The sequence below is a fragment of the Colossoma macropomum genome, unplaced genomic scaffold (genome assembly GCF_904425465.1).
Source record: "Colossoma macropomum unplaced genomic scaffold, Colossoma_macropomum, whole genome shotgun sequence".
Lineage (NCBI taxonomy): Eukaryota > Metazoa > Chordata > Actinopteri > Characiformes > Serrasalmidae > Colossoma > Colossoma macropomum.
In genome coordinates, this window is record NW_023494804.1 from 30105226 (window position 1) to 30123406 (window position 18181).

Here is an 18181-nt window from a genome sequence, read left to right on the forward strand (position 1 = left end):
ACCTCAACCCCACTGAACTCCTCTGGGATGAACTGGAACGTGGATTGTGAGTCAGGCCTTGTCGTCCAACATCAGTGTCTGACCTCACAAATGCTCTTTAGACTAAATGGGCTCAGATTCCCACAGACACTCTCCAAAATCTTGTGGAAAGCTTCCCAGAAGAAGCTGAATCTGATACAGCTTGGGCAGCTCCACATTAATACCCAGTGCTGGTCAGGTGTCCACATACTTTTGGCCACATAGTCTATATATATAACATATGTTTATATTGTGACATTGTACCAACATATAAGACAAACGGTTATGACAAGACATTCAAAACAAGACAGTCTGGAAAGAGACGAGCGAAAAACAGCGAGAGATGGACAGAAAGATAAAAAAAAGGAAAAGAAAAAGGAGAGAGAGAAAACGGAAAAGAGAGGAGGGGCAGAGGAGAGAGGACAAAACGACAGACTGTGACAAAATAACAGTGGAAAGACAGGAAGCAGGTGGGATCTGTACACGAGCGAGATTTCTTCCGTTTCTTTGAGTCTCCGCTCATCGTGTTTGTGCACCCCAGTCAAAGGACTTGTTTTGTTTATTTTCTAAGTGAAAATAAGTTACACACCCTCTACAGAGAGCACACGTCTGCACACTTTAATGCACGAATACTGTTTATTTGCTGAATTTAAAACATTGGAAAAAAAAAATCCCACACTGAAGTGTACCGTCAGCAGAGGATGTGTTGACTTATTTTCATTTAGAAAATCAACAAAACATATTTTGACAAGGGGGGTTCAAACATTTGCACACGGCTATATTTATCGAAGTCAGAACTGCTGATCTGGAATCTTTCTGGGATTTCTCACCTGCACCTATACCTGCTGTTACTGGAAAAGGCAGCTGGTTTTCTATAATCTTTATTAAGAAAAAAGTCATCGTGTCATTTGCTTAAAAATAAAAGCGCTCTATAATGCCACACAATACACAGTCATTCTGACAGTGCGCAGTACATTACAGAAAGGCTGGGGTCGAAATGGCTTCTACTGTTTCACTGCACCATAAAAAGAGGACTTGATTGTTGCACTTGACTGAACTTGAATGGCGTTCTTGTGATGGGGCGAAGTGACAGGAAACTACAGCAGGCAAAATGGTTTGATTAGGCAACTGTATTAATGAAATAGTAGGAAATTAGTTGGTTTTATACTCTAAAGCAGGGACTCTCAATCGTTTTAACAAGGGGGGCGAAACCGCAGCCCACAATGGTTCTGATGGGGGAGGTATGGGTAGAGTATGTTCTGCTGTTCTTAAGGAGTGTTTTGTTTCCAAATTGCAAAGAAACTTAATGGCTTCATGGCCTCATTTGCTTGCTTCTACATGCAGACCACACATTTTAGATTTGGGGTATTAACATCCTCAATGGCCATCAACCTATATTTGATAAATATTTATTTATTTGTTATCATATTTGCACTTTAATTCTGCTTTTTATTCTTACTGGTATTGTTTTGGTTTGTTTATTTATAGTTTATTTTAGACTTCTTTATTTTCAGTAGCAATTAACTGAAAACAGCCAATAGTAAGTTGAAATTACTTAAAATTATTTCATAAACATTTTAATAGTAAAGTTTTACATACATGTTACAATAATATGAACTACTATTACAGATTATTATTTAATAACATTGTTAATTTTATTATAATAAATAGAACCTAAATGTGACTAATTTCTTTAGCACATTGCAAAAACTCATCAAGAGAAATGCGATCACTTTTCAAAATCATATGTAGTGTAAAGAGTTTTCCAAAGCAGCTAAGAACGTATTTGAAACCCTGACGTGTAAAGCTTTCCGCAACACTATAATTGTGATGAATCAGTGAGTTCTAACTGTATTTAAGAGTTCAACAGAGCACAGCATAAATGCCTGACTCTCATAATGACATAACCTAATTTAGCAGGTTATTAGTGCCCCTTTCTGCCAACATTTTCCTAGGTTAGTCTTCAAAATAACCACATTATGGAATGTGACACTGAAGTTACCAGTGTTTTATCACTGGGATGTCCAGCGCTGAGGTGGTGCCGTCACGACAGCTCAGAGTTACTGGTGAGAAACTGGAAGCCAGGCCGACCCAGAAGCTTTATTTCAGAGATTTATTACAGCTCTATTACAGCTTATTACACGTCGACCAAGAGGTCACATACAGTCTGAGGGCAAGAGGCAGGGGCAAAAGCCCTCCTTGGGGTCTATCTGTGTATGACTTGCTACAAGTCTGCGGTCTGGTGATCGGGAACCTCTGGTCTAAAAGATTTAGAGTTATGACAGGGCTGGAAATGACTATAGAACATTCTTACTTATAAGATACAGCAGGTTAGGGGTTCAAATCTATTCTCTAGGCCTCTTTAAAGGCCAAAGCACACTGAACCTTGGTAATTGCTAGTGTTTGTTGGGTTGGTCAGATCTAGCCTAGATTTTAGTCTAGATTTTGCATTATAAAGTGAGCATAGCGTCCTACATTTAACTGCTATAAGAATCCTGACCTCATACCTGAATCCACGGGGCTGTGTGTGTATGAGGCAGCCAGCGGTGCAGACACACACAGACACACATGGCAGACAGTGCGGGACTCCACAGAGAGACGCCAGCTAGAGAGAAAAGGAGCACAATACAGCACCTGTACCTTCAATCAGCAACTCTTGCCCGTGGCTACCCAGCAGCGTCCTGGACAGGAACGGCGCAAAGTCCACAAAAATCTCTCTCAACAAGGGGGCCACCTTCTCCAGTGCCCGCTCCAACTTAGTGGTTATGCTGTGAGAAGAAAGAAAGGCAGAGGGAGAGAGGGAGAAAGTGAGAGAGAGAGATGTTAATAGGGTGCACAGACAGAAATAGAGAAGCTTTACATTAATTTGGCAAAGAAATATGAGCTATGAACTACAGCACACCCACCCCATCCAGCTCTAGCCGGTTAGTACGGAAGAGTTAATGGATCACTGGTGTAGCACAGTGGTTTCCAACCCTGGTCCCGGAGTACCTGGGCCAATATCTTAGTGTTTTACCTGCTCTAACACGGCCGACCCAGCTAATCAGCTCATTATAGAATATTTCAGATGCTTTTATCTTGCATTTCCTGACTTCATGGCTGAACATGAGGGAATGTCTTACCAACGACCCACTGCTCTTATGGAGTTCTATTCAGCTTAGAAAGCTGGATCAACAAAGTAAATATAAAAGGAGAAAATAGTCCCAGTTACGTTCACTTTTGTTAGTATCCATGCCTGTGAAAATCCACTTAAACTATCACCACAAATTCGTTCCTCTCTAGAAGAACCGATTTACTGACTTACAAAGACCAAATTTACAAATTCATGGAAGTGTCCTGCAAAAATACACACATTTCTCCCCAATTCAGTTGTTTCCAATTCCACCCACTAGATAGACCCCCCCAGTCACGTGATACCAAGAGGGCAAAGGCAAACACAGGTCTGAGACCTGTCAAGTACCACCATATCTTTTCAAACTGGCACTAATGCAATGTCATTGGACAGCTGAACGCTCTCTGAGGAAAGCGCCAACCGCCAGATCTGTTACGTCAGCTAACAGAGCTTTTCTGTTCTTTTACAGAGAAACACTGTACAAATTACTTTCTATTGTAATTGATAGTACGACATGTGGCAGACAGGGATTAGGTTAAAAACATTTGGAATATCCCTCATTTTTCAAAATGTGCATTATTAAATTATGATGTAAACAAAGTCATTCACAGTGGTTTGATGTAAAATGCTCTGTTCCAGAGAAACTTAAAGTCAGAATCTCCTTCACAGAAAACTACTGCAAGAAATGGTTATGAATTTGTTGGCTGACGCCTGCAACACAGGTCTGAGACAAAACTGAGGGCTTTACAAGACAAAGTAGCCCCCAGTGAAAACTGATTTTTTAAAAATCACCTAATACATAACCATTTTCAACATTAAAACGCAGAAGACGTGTTATAGACTCGCTGGTTGTTCTGAATAAAAAAATAAAATTGCTATATCTGCATTGTAGATCTCATGACCTCTGGTTCCCATCACCACCACTGTAAAGCCATATGCACCACTTCCCATCAGATAAATGGAAATGAATGACTATGTTTACATCTCAGCAACTGGACTAGGCAGACATTTTGCTAATTCTCCTTTAACTGACTCTTTCGGAGTTGAACGATGTGTATTAGAGCAGGGAAAACACTAAAGTGTTCAGAGCCGGGCTGCTCCAGGACCAGGACTGGAAACCACTGGTGGAATGTTAATGCTGCTTACAAGCATCAGGATTCTGACACAAGGGGGAGCCGTGGAAGGGCAAAGGCTTCACAAACACTCCTACAATAGCACCCCCACCCCTATAAGCTCAGCTAACCTACGCTGAGGATACAGCTACAGGCCAGAGGATGCATACAACACCAGACTCAGGGGTTTAAAGGACTGAATAAGGACAGAGAGCAGAGGGAAGAGTCTGCAGCATCCAGGGCAGTAAAACCAGGATTAGGCTACGAGCCGTTAATGTAGCTCATGGTTGCCACTGTTATAAAGCAGCAAGCGGTAAAAGGGGAGAAGGAAGAAATTCAGTCCCACTTTGGAGCATGGAAAGTCCGTTATTATTGAATCTCTTGTGAACCAGTACATTTCCAGAGCTAAGATGAAGTAAATATGTGGGAATGTACTTTGTGTGGTGTTGTTGGGCTGGTCTTGTCCATGAAGTGGGACTGAATCAAAGATGAGAGAGGCAGGGGCAGTGCAGTCTGGCATCTAAAGACCACCCTCACCAGCATCCACCTCCCCGACAGACAGGAGAGTCAGCAGAGAGAAGTGTGTATGGGGGGGTGGGGGAAGTGTTTGTGGGATCTACACCTTCAATGGCCACTTTATTGGAAACATTCACCCTGTCAGTCCACCTTGCTTCATTCGTGGTCAGTTTTTGACCCCAGTGACAACAGGGTAAAAACACTCTTAACAGACTACCAGCCAAATAATATCTGATCAAGTGTTCAGAAACTGACCAGCGATGAACGATGCATGACAACAAATACAGGCTGCTGTATACTTTTGTACAGTACTGTGCAAAAGTCAGAGACCAACCATTATTTTTAAAATTGGGTTTACTTGGATCAGAAAATGCAACCAACTTCTAAGACTGAACTTCCCTGCAGATTTCTGAGGAAAACTGAAGTGTCCTGAAGAGAATGGAAGGCAATATTTTTGTGATAACACAGGGTGGACACACTAAATACACAAACAAATGAGATTATTTTGCTGGTAAATACATATTTTATATATATCGAACAGGCATAACATTACGACCACCTCCTTGTTCACTTTGTAGTTCTACAGTTACAGACTGTAGTCCATCTGTTTCTCTGCATACTTTGTTAGCCCCTTTTACTCTGTTCTTCAGTGGTCAGGACCCCCATGGACCCTCACAGAGCAGGTACTATTTGAATGGTGGATCATTCTCAGTTGTGCTGGTCTGAGTGAATCAGACACAGCAGTGCTGCTGGAGTTTTTAAACACTGTGTCCACTCACAGTCCACTCTATTAGACACTCCTACCTTGTCAGTCCACCTTGTAGATGTAAAGTCAGAGACGATAGCTCATCTGCTGCTGCACAGTTTGTGTTGGTCATCCTCTAGTCCTTCATCAGTGGTCACAGGACGCTGCCCACAGGACGCAGTTGGCTGGATATTTCTGGTTGGTGGACTATTCTCAGTCCAGCAGTGACACTGAGGCCAGCGCAACACACACTAACACACCACCACCACGTCAGTGTTACTGCAGTGCTGAGAATGACCCACCACCCAAATAGTACCTGCTCTGTGAGGGTCCATGGGGGTCCTGACCACTGAAGAACAGACTGTAGTCCATCTGCAGACAAACAGATGGACTACAGTCTGTAACTGTAGAACTACAAAGTGCACCTATATAGTAAGTGGAGCTGATAAAATGGACAATGAGCGCAGAAACAAAAAGGTGGTCAGAATGTTATGCCTGATTGGTGTGTATATATATACATATATACACAAACATCACATTAATACATATTTTCTGCTTTTTTTCCGGACACTGATGAATAACTTAACAGCCATCTTGACTGGACATTGAATAAATGAAGCTGTGACTTTCGCACAGAACTGTAGGTGCACTTTACAAAACAAAGAGAAGGAGGCAAGTATTTCTAATAAAGTGGACAGTGAGTATAATTATAAATAATATGGAGAGAGAGTGAGTAAGAGCAAGAAAAAGAGAGAGAAAAGAAAGACAGAGGGGAAAAAAGAAGGAGGGGGCAAGAGAAAGACAAAGTAAGAAAAAGAAAGAGAGAGAGAGAGAGAGAGAGAGGACAGATATACTATATGTCCAAAAGTCTACAGACACCTGCTCATTTAACACCTTTTCTGAAATTAAGGGCACTGCTGCAATAACAGAGCTTTTTGGGAAGGCTTTACACCAGAAGGTGGAACACTGCTGTGATGATTTGATTGCATCCAGCCATAACAGCAGGTACTGATATTAGATGATTAGTTCTGGATCCCAAACGCCACTCCAACTCGTCTTAGAGGTACTGGGACTCCAGAGATCTCCACAGCCCAATGCTGGAGACTTTATACTCCCTGATTCTTGGCATTAGGCCTTTAGGCTCACATGCAGCAGCTCCAGAGTGTCACAATCTACTGCTGTGCGTAATTAAACACCTGCTTCAGCAATGTGGGCACTTTACAGTAGCTTACTTTACTAATTAGAATGGGTGTATAGATACTTTTGGACAGACAGTGTAGATAAATGGTGTAGATAGATAGCATAGACAGACAGATAGACAGACAGACAGATATCAGGGAGGTGGGAGCCATCATGTTTGTAGGGCTGGGTACTGGACTAGTTGAAGCTTCCTTGCCTAAGACACTGTCCTGCATCTCTGGGGGCTGTCTGGAATCCTGCCAGTGAGCTAAAGGATTTGAGCTCAGGAGGTGTCAGGCCGGTTCGCAGTGGACACTGGTCCACTTCACAAAAGGCACTGCAATACAAATGGGCACAGACAGCAATTACAGGCACTTTACAGTTAGACACTGTTTCTCATAGACCAGCAAGTAATAGAATGCAGTGAGCTCAGCTTGCTTTAATGAAGTGATGTAGCCCTTAGAATGACTACCACTTTATCTGTATTTCTACACAACGTGGAGCTGATTATACTAAACACAACACTACACATGCTTACATGAAAGACACGCTAACACGTAAATAGCAAAGCTGATTCATTCATTTATTTAGTTATTATTATTTGCTGGCACCTTTCGCATAACCAAGGTCGCTTAAAGGCAGCCTCGGGACGTGTAGCTCAGTATATCAAACATTCTCATAAACATATCTTGCATGTTCACATACAGTGCAGCCATGTTATTTAGGTGCAGTGTGCCATCTAGTGGAGGACGGCAGACTGACAGGCAGGTCCGCCAGCCTTCTGCTGAAATTGTAAATACGCCCACATTGTCTGAGGACTTTCTTTCAAACACGCACAACAAAAGAGGCAGACAGTCTTTCATCACGGCCGGCGGCTGCACGAGGGAGCTACAGTAAAGTAATGTTTGGGCTGGGAGTGAAGGGGAGGGAGAGGGAGAGAAAGAGAGGGAGAGGGAGGTAAAGAAAGGAGGACAGCAGTACAAAATGAACACGGCAGAAGAGACAGGTCAAGCAGAGGGGAACGCGACAAGCTGAACGGAAATAAAGATGACTCATGTCGCCTGGCATGTGAGCGCGTGAGAAGGGTAGAGGGGTTTGAGGGGATTCGCTGAAGGAGAAGGAGAGGCAGGAGTGGAGAGATGGAGAAGGGAGGTGATGGAGGGAGAGGCTTTGGGAAGGAGCTGCACCTCATGTTCTCCACCGTGTCCTCAGGCATTGGGGCAACAGTCTGCACAGCAGGCAGGTTTTTACTGGTAGCTCCGTTCACAAAGCTGGAGGAAGAAGAGGAGGAAGAGGCGGAGTCTGTGGCACCTGTGAGAGAGGACAGACAGTCCGATTTAACAGCCAAACAGACCAGAGCAGTGGTTTTCAACCTGTGGGTAGCAGCCCCCTAGTGGGCCAAGGGGGTATTGCTGGGGGGGCTTTACCTGTCCGTTTTTTTTTTTATTGTAGTTTTTTTTTTAATTGCAAAATTGTGATACAATATAGACATTTAATCAAACAATGTTAAATCTGACAGATATTATTGTTCTGATAATTATTAACAAAAGGAAAACAATAATTTACATCAAGCTCACTGGCAAAATGCATGACAGACAACTAGTTAACCAGCTTTGTTTACATTTTCAGTCACTGTAAAACATTCCTGTTTTTGATGGTGTGGAATTCATTTATGATTGATAGATAAATGGCTACAAACAGAACATTTTTTTTAGATATTGTTGATGTTAATTAATGTTGCATGATTATATACAGTGAAGTGAATCTCTATAGGCTACCTTGTGTTATATTTGTTAGTAATTTAGACAATCGGACTGATTATATCTTCTTGTAGGCTAAAGAAACTTTTGTGTGGGCTGTAAGTTGCAAAAGGGTTGGAGGACACAATTCAGGCTATTTGGGTGACTATTGAGTTCTAGCGTTTGTTAGCAATGTTAGCCTCGTAGCTCCAGTTCTTAAATAAAGAAGCAAAATCTGGATGGAAAATGTCTTGAAATATCTTAAATTTTTTTTATCGAAGTATTCCTTTTAGATAAGAGTAAATTTTAAATTAAAAGTGTTGAACTTAAATGTGAAATGACATCTTTTTGGACAAAATACTGTGCTGGTTTGAGTTTATATGGCATGTGCGTCGACAATATCCACTTTTCAACTTCCAAAATGAGAATGATCTTTTCTGCCACTGTTGTGCCAGAAAGTCTAGCTTAAGACACAGGTTGAGCTTGAATTAAAAAAACATGACGGTGCTGCCTTATAAAGGTGTTACTGCACCTATTAGGAGCTCACAAAATATCCTTGTAGGACCTACAACATGTTTCAGCTCACATGCTTTCTGCTTTCTTTCACTGTAATTTGAGCCTTATACTGAAAGAGAGTAAACTGCTCTTTTACAAAGCACCCCCTCTCTTGTTTTACGCCCCAGAACTGTGTACCTGTCGTGTTAATCATGCTCTTAGGTGTTGCAGTGGCAGCGGCGAAGATGTTAGGTGTGCTGCCAGAGGAGGGAACAGTGCTGGTGGTGGGAGTGCCAACAGTATTCACAGCAAGACTGCCCGGAGGAGGCTTCTTCACTGGTACAACCACGCTCCTGTGAGTACACAACACACACACACACACACACACACACACACACACACACACAGCAGCACGGGGGACAAAGAAACAGTCAGATCGAAATTACCTGTTACTTCTGAACATTAGTAGTAACTTCTGCTTTTTACTCACTAGACAGTCGGGTAATAGTCTAGCCATTCACTAGTGACAGCACAAACTAGCCTGGCAGTTAGGAGAGTTATTACTTTAACAACTGCGATATAAACTATCTCTGGTACATTAGGTGGCAGTTTGCACCTAGAGGAGGTCAAGGTCTTTCCATTCGCTCACAAAGTACAACCCAGAGAGACAGTTAGATATTTACAGTGTAGAAATTGCGCATTGCATGTTGTATATAAAAGCCCAGTTAAATGTTTTGTCCTCAAATTGTACTTTTTTTTAGTTCATTTCTATTTTGAAGTTTTTCTTAAGGTTCCAAATATTATTACAAAAGGAAAAAGAAACAAAGGAAATGATACTGAAAGACACATAGTGATATGATTTTTGGGCATATCACACAGCCCTAAGAGGGATACAAAAACAACTGGTATAAAAACAGCAAAAAAGCATAACATCCAAACAATGTTCAACAAGTACTACTAGATAGGTCAGTTCTAAACAGTAGGAGAGTAAAGTAACACTAGGGCTGGGCACTGAAATTCAGTACTTTTATGATACCAACCAGGCCTGAGCGACAGCTAAAAACAACCATCATAATATTTTCTAGCTAAAAAAGTCATAATTATCGATAATATTGTTAAGAACAAAGCGTTTTCTGCTGTTACAAAAACATTTTCAGAACTCAGCTGACCACCGGGACACTTTATCTGTACGGAAAGATACTCCACAGCAGCTGTAGACAACGATCAGAGAACCTGATCTTCAGGTTAGAGTTAACTTAGCTGCTCTATGCTCACCTTTAGTCACTTTAGCTCGTTTTCTGCAGCAAATCACTTTGAAATTATGGGAATTTGTGCAGTACAGCTAGGATTACAGTGCATAACAGAGAGAGACAGCAGAGGCTGTCTGTGTGTGTGTGAAACTGACTAGTGGTGTGCAAGCCTGCTCTCAGCTCTTTAACCAAAATTATCACCTTTTACACATCGTCATCGGGTTACTAGCCCATCATCGACAATATCCAATTACACCGATCAGACATAACACTATGACCACCTATTTGTTTCTACGCTCATTGTCCATTTTATCAGCTCCACTTACTATATAGGTGCACTTTGTAGTTCTACAGTTACAGACTGTAGTCCATCTGTTTCTCTGATACTTTGTTAGCCCCTTTTACCCTGTTCTTCAGTGGTCAGGACCCCCATGGACCCTCACAGAGCAGGTACTATTTGGGTGGTGGATCATTCTCAGCACTGCAGTAACACTGACGTGGTGGTGGTGTGTTAGTGTGTGTTGTGATGGTACAAGTGGATCAGACACAGCAGTGCTGCTGGAGTTTTTAAACACTGTGTCCACTCACTGTCCACTCTATTAGACACTCCTACCTTGTCAGTCCACCTTGTAGATGTAAAGTCAGAGACGATAGCTCATCTGCTGCTGCACAGTTTGTGTTGGTCATCCTCTAGTCCTTCATCAGTGGTCACAGGCTGCTGCCCACAGGACGCTGCTGGCTGGATATTTTTGGTTGGTGGACTATTCTCAGTCCAGCAGTGACACTGAGGTGTTTAAGAACTCCAGCAGCACTGCTGTGTCTGATCCACTTGTACCAGCGCAACACACACTAACACACCACCACCACCGCAGTGTTACTGCAGTGCTGAGAATGATCCACCACCCAAATAGTACCTGCTCTGTGAGGGTCCATGGGGGTCCTGACCACTGAAGAACAGGGTAAAAGGGGGCTAACAAAGTATCAGAGAAACAGATGGACTACAGTCTGTAACTGTAGAACTACAAAGTGCACCTATATAGTAAGTGGAGCTGATAAAATGGACAATGAGCGTAGAAACAAGGAGGTGGTCAGAATGTTAGGCCTGATCGGTGTACACCGCCCTATCGGCCAGGCCTAATACCAACTAAACTCTTTTAAAAATGCCATGTCATTCAATACTGTATTTCAATTTCTAAGCACACAAACACAAACTCATTTCTGGTTTAAACCACACCCACTTTCAGTCTGTAACTTTAAAGAAAGTATCATTTAGGAATCAGTATCGAAGTATCAAAGTCACTGATCTAGGTATTGGTATTAATACCCAGCCCTACTCATCACTATCGATCCACCCACTGCATCTCATTTACGACTAACGGCCTCCATTCCTCAATGAACGAGCACAGCACAAGCAGAACCAAGAAGCTGGAAAAGGAGCTTTTGATAAAATATTAACCCTTTATAATCAATTATTCATATTTAAGGAGCTCATAAATGATGTACAGTATAATCCGGCGCATGTTTTATTTATCAGGTTTTCTTAATTGGGGAGAACAAAGAAGATGAATGTTCTGGGGAGGTTTGTGTGTATTGTGGATTCCATGCACAAAAGCTTGTCTGAAGTCCCGAGGGGTCGGCACATTACACAGCCATCGGCAGCTCAGGAGAAGCTCGCACAACAGACGCAGCCTGGAGACGGGGAAACGTTCAGTAGGAGAAAATGGCTACAGACCAGAGATTTACACTGGAGATCCAACGCTGCCAAAAAGAGAGGATGACCTCAAACTCACTTCACTATCATATGAATGAGGGCCATGTGAAAAAGTTAAAACACCCAGGGGGAATATTTATTTGATGTATTTTAATGCATGCGCTGGTTAGACCTAGGCAACAATCAATAATGACAATGCTCCACTTACTATATAGGTGCACTTTGTAGTTCTACAGTTACAGACTGTAGTCCATCTGTTTCTCTGCATACTTTGTTAGCCCCCTTTTACCCTGTTCTTCAGTGGTCAGGACCCCCATGGACCCTCACAGAGCAGGTACTATTTGTGTGGTGGGTCATTCTCAGCACTGCAGTAACACTGACGTGGTGGTGGTGTGTTAGTGTGTGTTGTGCTGGTACGAGTGGATCAGACACAGCAGTGCTGCTGGAGTTTTTAAACACCTCAGTGTCACTGAGGTGTCCACCAATAATAGTCCATCAATCAAACCTATCCAGCCCGCAGCGTCCTGTGGGCAGCGTCCTGTGACCACTGATGAAGGACTAGAGGATGACCAACACAAACTCTGCAGCAGCAGATGAGCTATCGTCTCTGACTTTACATCTACAAGGTGGACGGACAAGGTAGGAGTGTCTAATAGAGTGGACAGTGAGTGGACACAGTGTTTAAAAACTCCAGCAGCACTGCTGTGTCTGATCCACTCATACCAGCACAACACACACTAACACACCACCACCACGTCAGTGTTACTGCAGTGCTGAGAATGATCCGCCACCCAAATACTACCTGCTCTGTGAGGGTCCATGGGGGTCCTGACCACTGAAGAACAGGGTAAAAGGGGGCTAACAAAGTATCAGAGAAACAGATGGACTACAGTCTGTAACTGTAGAACTACAAAGTGCACCTATATAGTAAGTGGAGCTGATAAAATGGACAATGAGTGTAGAAACAAGGAGGTGGTCATAATGTTATGTCTGATCAGTGTAGCTGTAACACATATGATATGGTTTAGTTTTCTTAACCCCTTAACAAGCCATGGGCCTGCTGGTGGGCCCCAAAGTGTTATTACACACTCCTATAGCCTAAAAATAGCTCCATTAGTTTGCATCCAAGTCCCCATAGTTACTGAATAATAAACCTGACTTGTTAAGGGTTAAACCAGATGTAACTTCCAACCATCAGATGACGACTGACACTTAAAACTATGCATTGGTGAATGCACATAAATATTATTGGTAACTGTGATATTCAATAATATAGAGAAAAATGTGATATGATTTTGACCATATCTTCTGTAAAGTGACCCTGGGTTTGAGAAAGATGCCGTAAAAATGAAACATTCCTAATTAATTCTTATTATATCACCTATCCCTGGCTCTGAAGATACCTGTAAAATTGAAATCATGAACTAATGTGAATGTACAGCATTTTGGATCTGGCTGGGTCCACATGGTGAAATTTACACTCCACTTCAGTTGCCTGAAACTTACATGAAACTAAATTTCACGAGTTGCAGAATGTAAAGCCACCTGCAACTTATTAGAATCTCGTTTGAAATGCAACTCTAGCAACCAGCTGAACGTTGCGAAGCAAGTTTCATGAAAACAGCCAATCAAAACATCAATGTCTGTGATACCATGCGTACCAATGACACCATTTCAACTGACCGATTTAAACAACATTTCATGAACAGGAAAATTAACAGAACATGGTCTCTTGAAACTAACGAAATGAGGTTTCACGGAACAAGCAATCAGGAACTAGTTGTGCAAAAGAGTGACGCTCCTGGTGCCGCTCTCTACCTGTCGAACGAGTGAAACTGCATGGGCAGCATGGCGGCTGCCTCCCTCTTCAGGGCGGGGTCAGGGTGGTATGGCTGAGGCTCAGGCCCCGCCTCCGCACCCTCCACCGGCGCCGCCACCAGGCTCTTCAGGATCTCCTTCACGTTGATGCCCTTGTTGGCTTGGCTGATACTGGAGATAGACGCGGCCGGCTTGAGGTGGACGTCCACACCGGGCGGCGATTCCAAGAGGGACTCGCGGGACTTACGCACTTCCGAGGAGAGGGTGCAGAGCAGCTCACTCATGGCATCCGGACCCCCGCCAGAACCCGTAGAGCCCCCTGAGGCTTCGCCCCCCAGTTCTGAACCGTTGAGGGTGCTGCCCACCTGCTCGTCCCCGATGCCCGAATCTGTGTGGGGCAGAGAGCCCTCAAGGGGGAGCTCCTCCAGGGGCCGCTCAGCACGGCTGCCGTCCGAGAAGGAGGACGGGTTTTCTGCACACAGAGACACATAAAAACGTCATACACAGCCAGATAAACAGCATTAAAGGCACTGGTGAAAATAAACGGACGACAGAGGGGACAGTTACAGTTTAAATGTTAAACCCAAAACAGATTTTCACTTAGTTACAGACAGTAATGACAAAAGCAAAGAAGCACTAACCTGTCCTGGAATCATTTCAACACATCCTTACTGTACCATGAATATTTATTGACTTATGCCACGACAGTTATTAATAGTCCTTCCTTTTTCTTTGTAATTAGCGTCAATATGTACCATTACTGGTGCATTTTGATAAAATATTTATAGCGATAAGATCAGCCTGAGAATATTAGTGACAAAGATGACAATGTAATAGGTCACAAAACTGAATCTCTATACTGAATATGAATTTTTTTTTATTAATGATGATATTTTTGTGTTTTAATGTGAAATGTGAATCTGCCCCACTTGCAAAGAAAACCAAAAAAAGTTTTTTAATTTATTATATATCAGAGCACAGATCAGAGCACAGGTGATAGGGCTTAAAATGAACCCAGAGAGAGGAAATCGAACATCTTTAAGATAAACAGACCTACACTGATCATCTGTTACCTCAGCTAACATTACTAGCCTAGTCCAGTTGCACTGCATTTCAATTCATCATTTTTAGCTGGAAAACAGTGAGTTTATGAAGGGTTACTTAGCCGACACCGAATGATAAATTCGCAAAATGATACTGAAAGTTTTATTCCATTAAATATATTTGAGTGTAAAACAAACTTGAGTTTGTTGTTTATCAGCGATTTTCTGCAACATTTCCAAAGTGCACTTTGCACTACGGTGCTAGAGACTATCTGGCAGCGCGGAACGGAGCTTCTCCTGCAGCGTGTGGAAGCCTTCAGCTGGCTGCAGTTGTATTTCCATGCTTGCTTCTTTGGACTAAACAGATAAACGTAAGATAAGATCAAAATGTAATATGCAAATTCTACACTGCCCTCTGGTGGAGTACGGAGATCAGACTCATGGTTCTTTTGCGTGAGAATGATAGAGAGAAGCTGATTCGCCCTATGAAAAATCAGATTTTTTTTAATTTATTTTTTGGGGGGGTTTTAGACTTCATGACTTTACAAATATTTGAACATTCCGACCTACATGTCTTGGCTGATTTACTGCATGTGATAACAGCCACAAGTACTGGGATTCTTAGTTCCATTCTAACTGGCTCTCCCAGTGACCCTGTTTACGCACTAATTACCAGTCCAACAGAAAAGATGCCTTTCCCAAGAGCTCTGCACACCGTGACGTCATTTGGAGTTACATATAATTATTAAATTGAAAAAAAAGATTCTGACATTCATTAAAAAATTTCCAAGAGTTTTCTTTAAAGCATTTAGTAGCTCTTAAGCAAGATAGCCTCACATGTTTGCTGATGCATATACACATCTGTTTCTCGTGGGTCTGTTTTTGCTGTAGCCCCGTTTTGAAAATCTCCGGCCCCTACACGTCACGCTCTGTGACTGGTCAGTTTGCATCAGTCAGATGGCCCTTTCCTTACCCAAAGTACGAGGTTCTCGTTAAACGACAAAACACAGACTCTGTGACGACGTGGGCTTGCGAAACCAGCCGCACACATCTCTGCAATTGACAGTTTGCTCTGCTTTGTCCTCCTGTCACATTATTCTGACCCCAAAACCTGTCTCTGACCTCATCACCCTCTTTTTTTAAAAGAATAGTTCAGTAAAAAAAAATAAGGTTATACAATTTTCCCTTTACATTAAATGTAGTTGATCAGCCAAGACATGTTTGGTTTTTGAAGTCTGCTTTTTTAATTGTGCGCTGGAGGTAATTTAGTTAGGGTAAAACTGTTTAAAATCCCAGAGATCACAGTGTAAAATATTAAACATGAGTCGGGAGGAATGAGCGAAACGAGTGAAACACACACAGGTGGTATTGTAGACACCACTGTGTCCATGGATCATTACCAATGTCAAGCTTTACATGCCAGCAACTTAAAGAAGGTAAGGTTTTTATTCACTTTACTGCTAGATGTGCATCCAGGGAATGATCGCAAATGGACAGACGGACAATAGGCAGACAGATAAACTAGCCTGATAGCTCAGTTATGCTTGATACATTAGCTCTCGCTTGGTTGTTAGCTTAGACCATAGGACAGGGGTCACAACCTAAATGCTAAGAAGAGCCATTTTATCCTTTCAACAGAAATCAAACCACCTTGGTTAGCAAATGGGAAACATTTTATGCCCATTTTACCATCTTGTCTGTAAATATGTCTCAGTATGTGCTGATGTACTAGTAAGGCTAAATAATATAAACGAAACGCAGGCTTACTTTGCTCTTACTTTTCTCACATCTCCAGCAGGAAACTTTTCCACAAAAGTAGAACAGTTTCTTGTAAAATGTCTCTCAACGTTCGACTTTTTACGAGGCTGAAGTTGCTTCTCATTTGCCAGCTTCTTGTATGAATTTTCCCGTTCCACCTTAAATGGTGCCTGAATGTAACTGCTGCACTTCAGCTTCACGACTTTTCAGTGTTTGACAAATAAGTCCATTTGTCTCAAAATTATCGATGTTCATCTTAAATCGTTGTCTTTGCCTTTTTGTTAGCTGCTAGCTAGGTGTAGCTGCATTGCAATAGTGACCAGCCAATCTTCAGGGTCAATGGGTGAATAAGCAGCTACACATTAACTCCAACGACTATTTAGTCATAGTAGAACACAGCTTTGTTAAAGTTGTGTGGGTGGGACGACCCACATCAGACTCGAGATAGGTGAGGGGATTGCTTATGCTTATTAGACCCAAGACTAGGACTGACCAGTTTACACTGAAATAAGGGAATTTGGCAAAATACACCGATCAGGCATAACATTATGACCTTGTTTCTACGCTCATTGTCCATTTTATCAGCTCCACTTACTATATAGGTGCACTTTGTAGTTCTACAGTTACAGACTGTAGTCCATCTGTTTCTCTGCATACTTTGTTAGCCCCCTTTTACCCTGTTCTTCAGTGGTCAGGACCCCCATGGACCCTCACAGAGCAGGTACTATTTGGGTGGTGGATCATCCTCAGCACTGCAGTAACACTGACGTGGTGGTGGTGTGTTAGTGTGTGTTGTGCTGGTCTGAGTGGATCAGACACAGCAGCGCTGCTGGAGTTTTCCACTCACTGTCCACTCACTGTCCACTCTATTAGACACTCCTACCTTGTCAGTCCACCTTGTAGATGTAAAGTCAGAGATGATAGCTCATCTGCTGCTGCACAGTTTGTGTTGGTCATCCTCTAGTCCTTCATCAGTGGTCACAGGACGCTGTTGGCTGGGCATTTTTGGTTGGTGGACTATTCTCAGTCCAGCAGTGACACTGAGGTGTTTAAAAACTCCAGCAGCACTGCTGTGTCTGATCCACTCACACCAGCACAACACACACTAACACACCACCACCACGTCAGTGTTACTGCAATGCTGAGAATGATCCACCACCCAAATAGTACCTGCTCTGTGAGGGTCCATGGGGGTCCTGACCACTGAAGAACAGGGTAAAAGGGGGCTAACAAAGTATCAGAGAAACAGATGGACTACAGTCTGTAACTGTAGAACTACAAAGTGCACCTATATAGTAAGTGGAGCTGATAAAATGGACAATGAGTGTAGAGACAAGGAGGTGGTCAGAATGTTATGCCTGATCGGTGTACATCACCCATTTAGCTGGTACTGGAAGGGTATTCACAGGACATACTTTGTACATGTATAATGCCCACAAGCGCAAAATTAACCTAGTTAGAAAGAATTTGCACCCTCAGTGTTTCTGAACAGCCAGAGCAGTGGCTCTTCTTCAAGGTGATGAATGACTCAGAAGAGACAGACAGAGATGGAGAGAGAGAGAGAGAGAGAGAGAGAGAGAGAGAGAGAGAGAGAGAGAGACTGTGAGAATAAATCAGGCAGGGGGATTCCATCTGGCAGAAACAAGAAGGGCAAGGTAATGCCCCCATCCATCCACAATGACAAG

General features: G+C 42.6%; 1 protein-coding gene across 1 annotated transcript in view; it reads right to left on the bottom strand.

The window, feature by feature from the left end:
• The window catches only part of nbeaa (neurobeachin a), a 199846-nt gene that overhangs the window by 41312 nt on the left and 140353 nt on the right, over positions 1-18181 (bottom strand). Inside the window, exons 29-32 of the mRNA XM_036594648.1 lie at positions 13696-14167; positions 9115-9269; positions 7870-7993; positions 2659-2786 (exon numbers count right to left, since the gene is read on the bottom strand). Coding sequence (XP_036450541.1) covers positions 2659-2786; positions 7870-7993; positions 9115-9269; positions 13696-14167 — 879 coding nt within the window. The remainder of the gene's footprint in view (positions 1-2658; positions 2787-7869; positions 7994-9114; positions 9270-13695; positions 14168-18181) is intronic.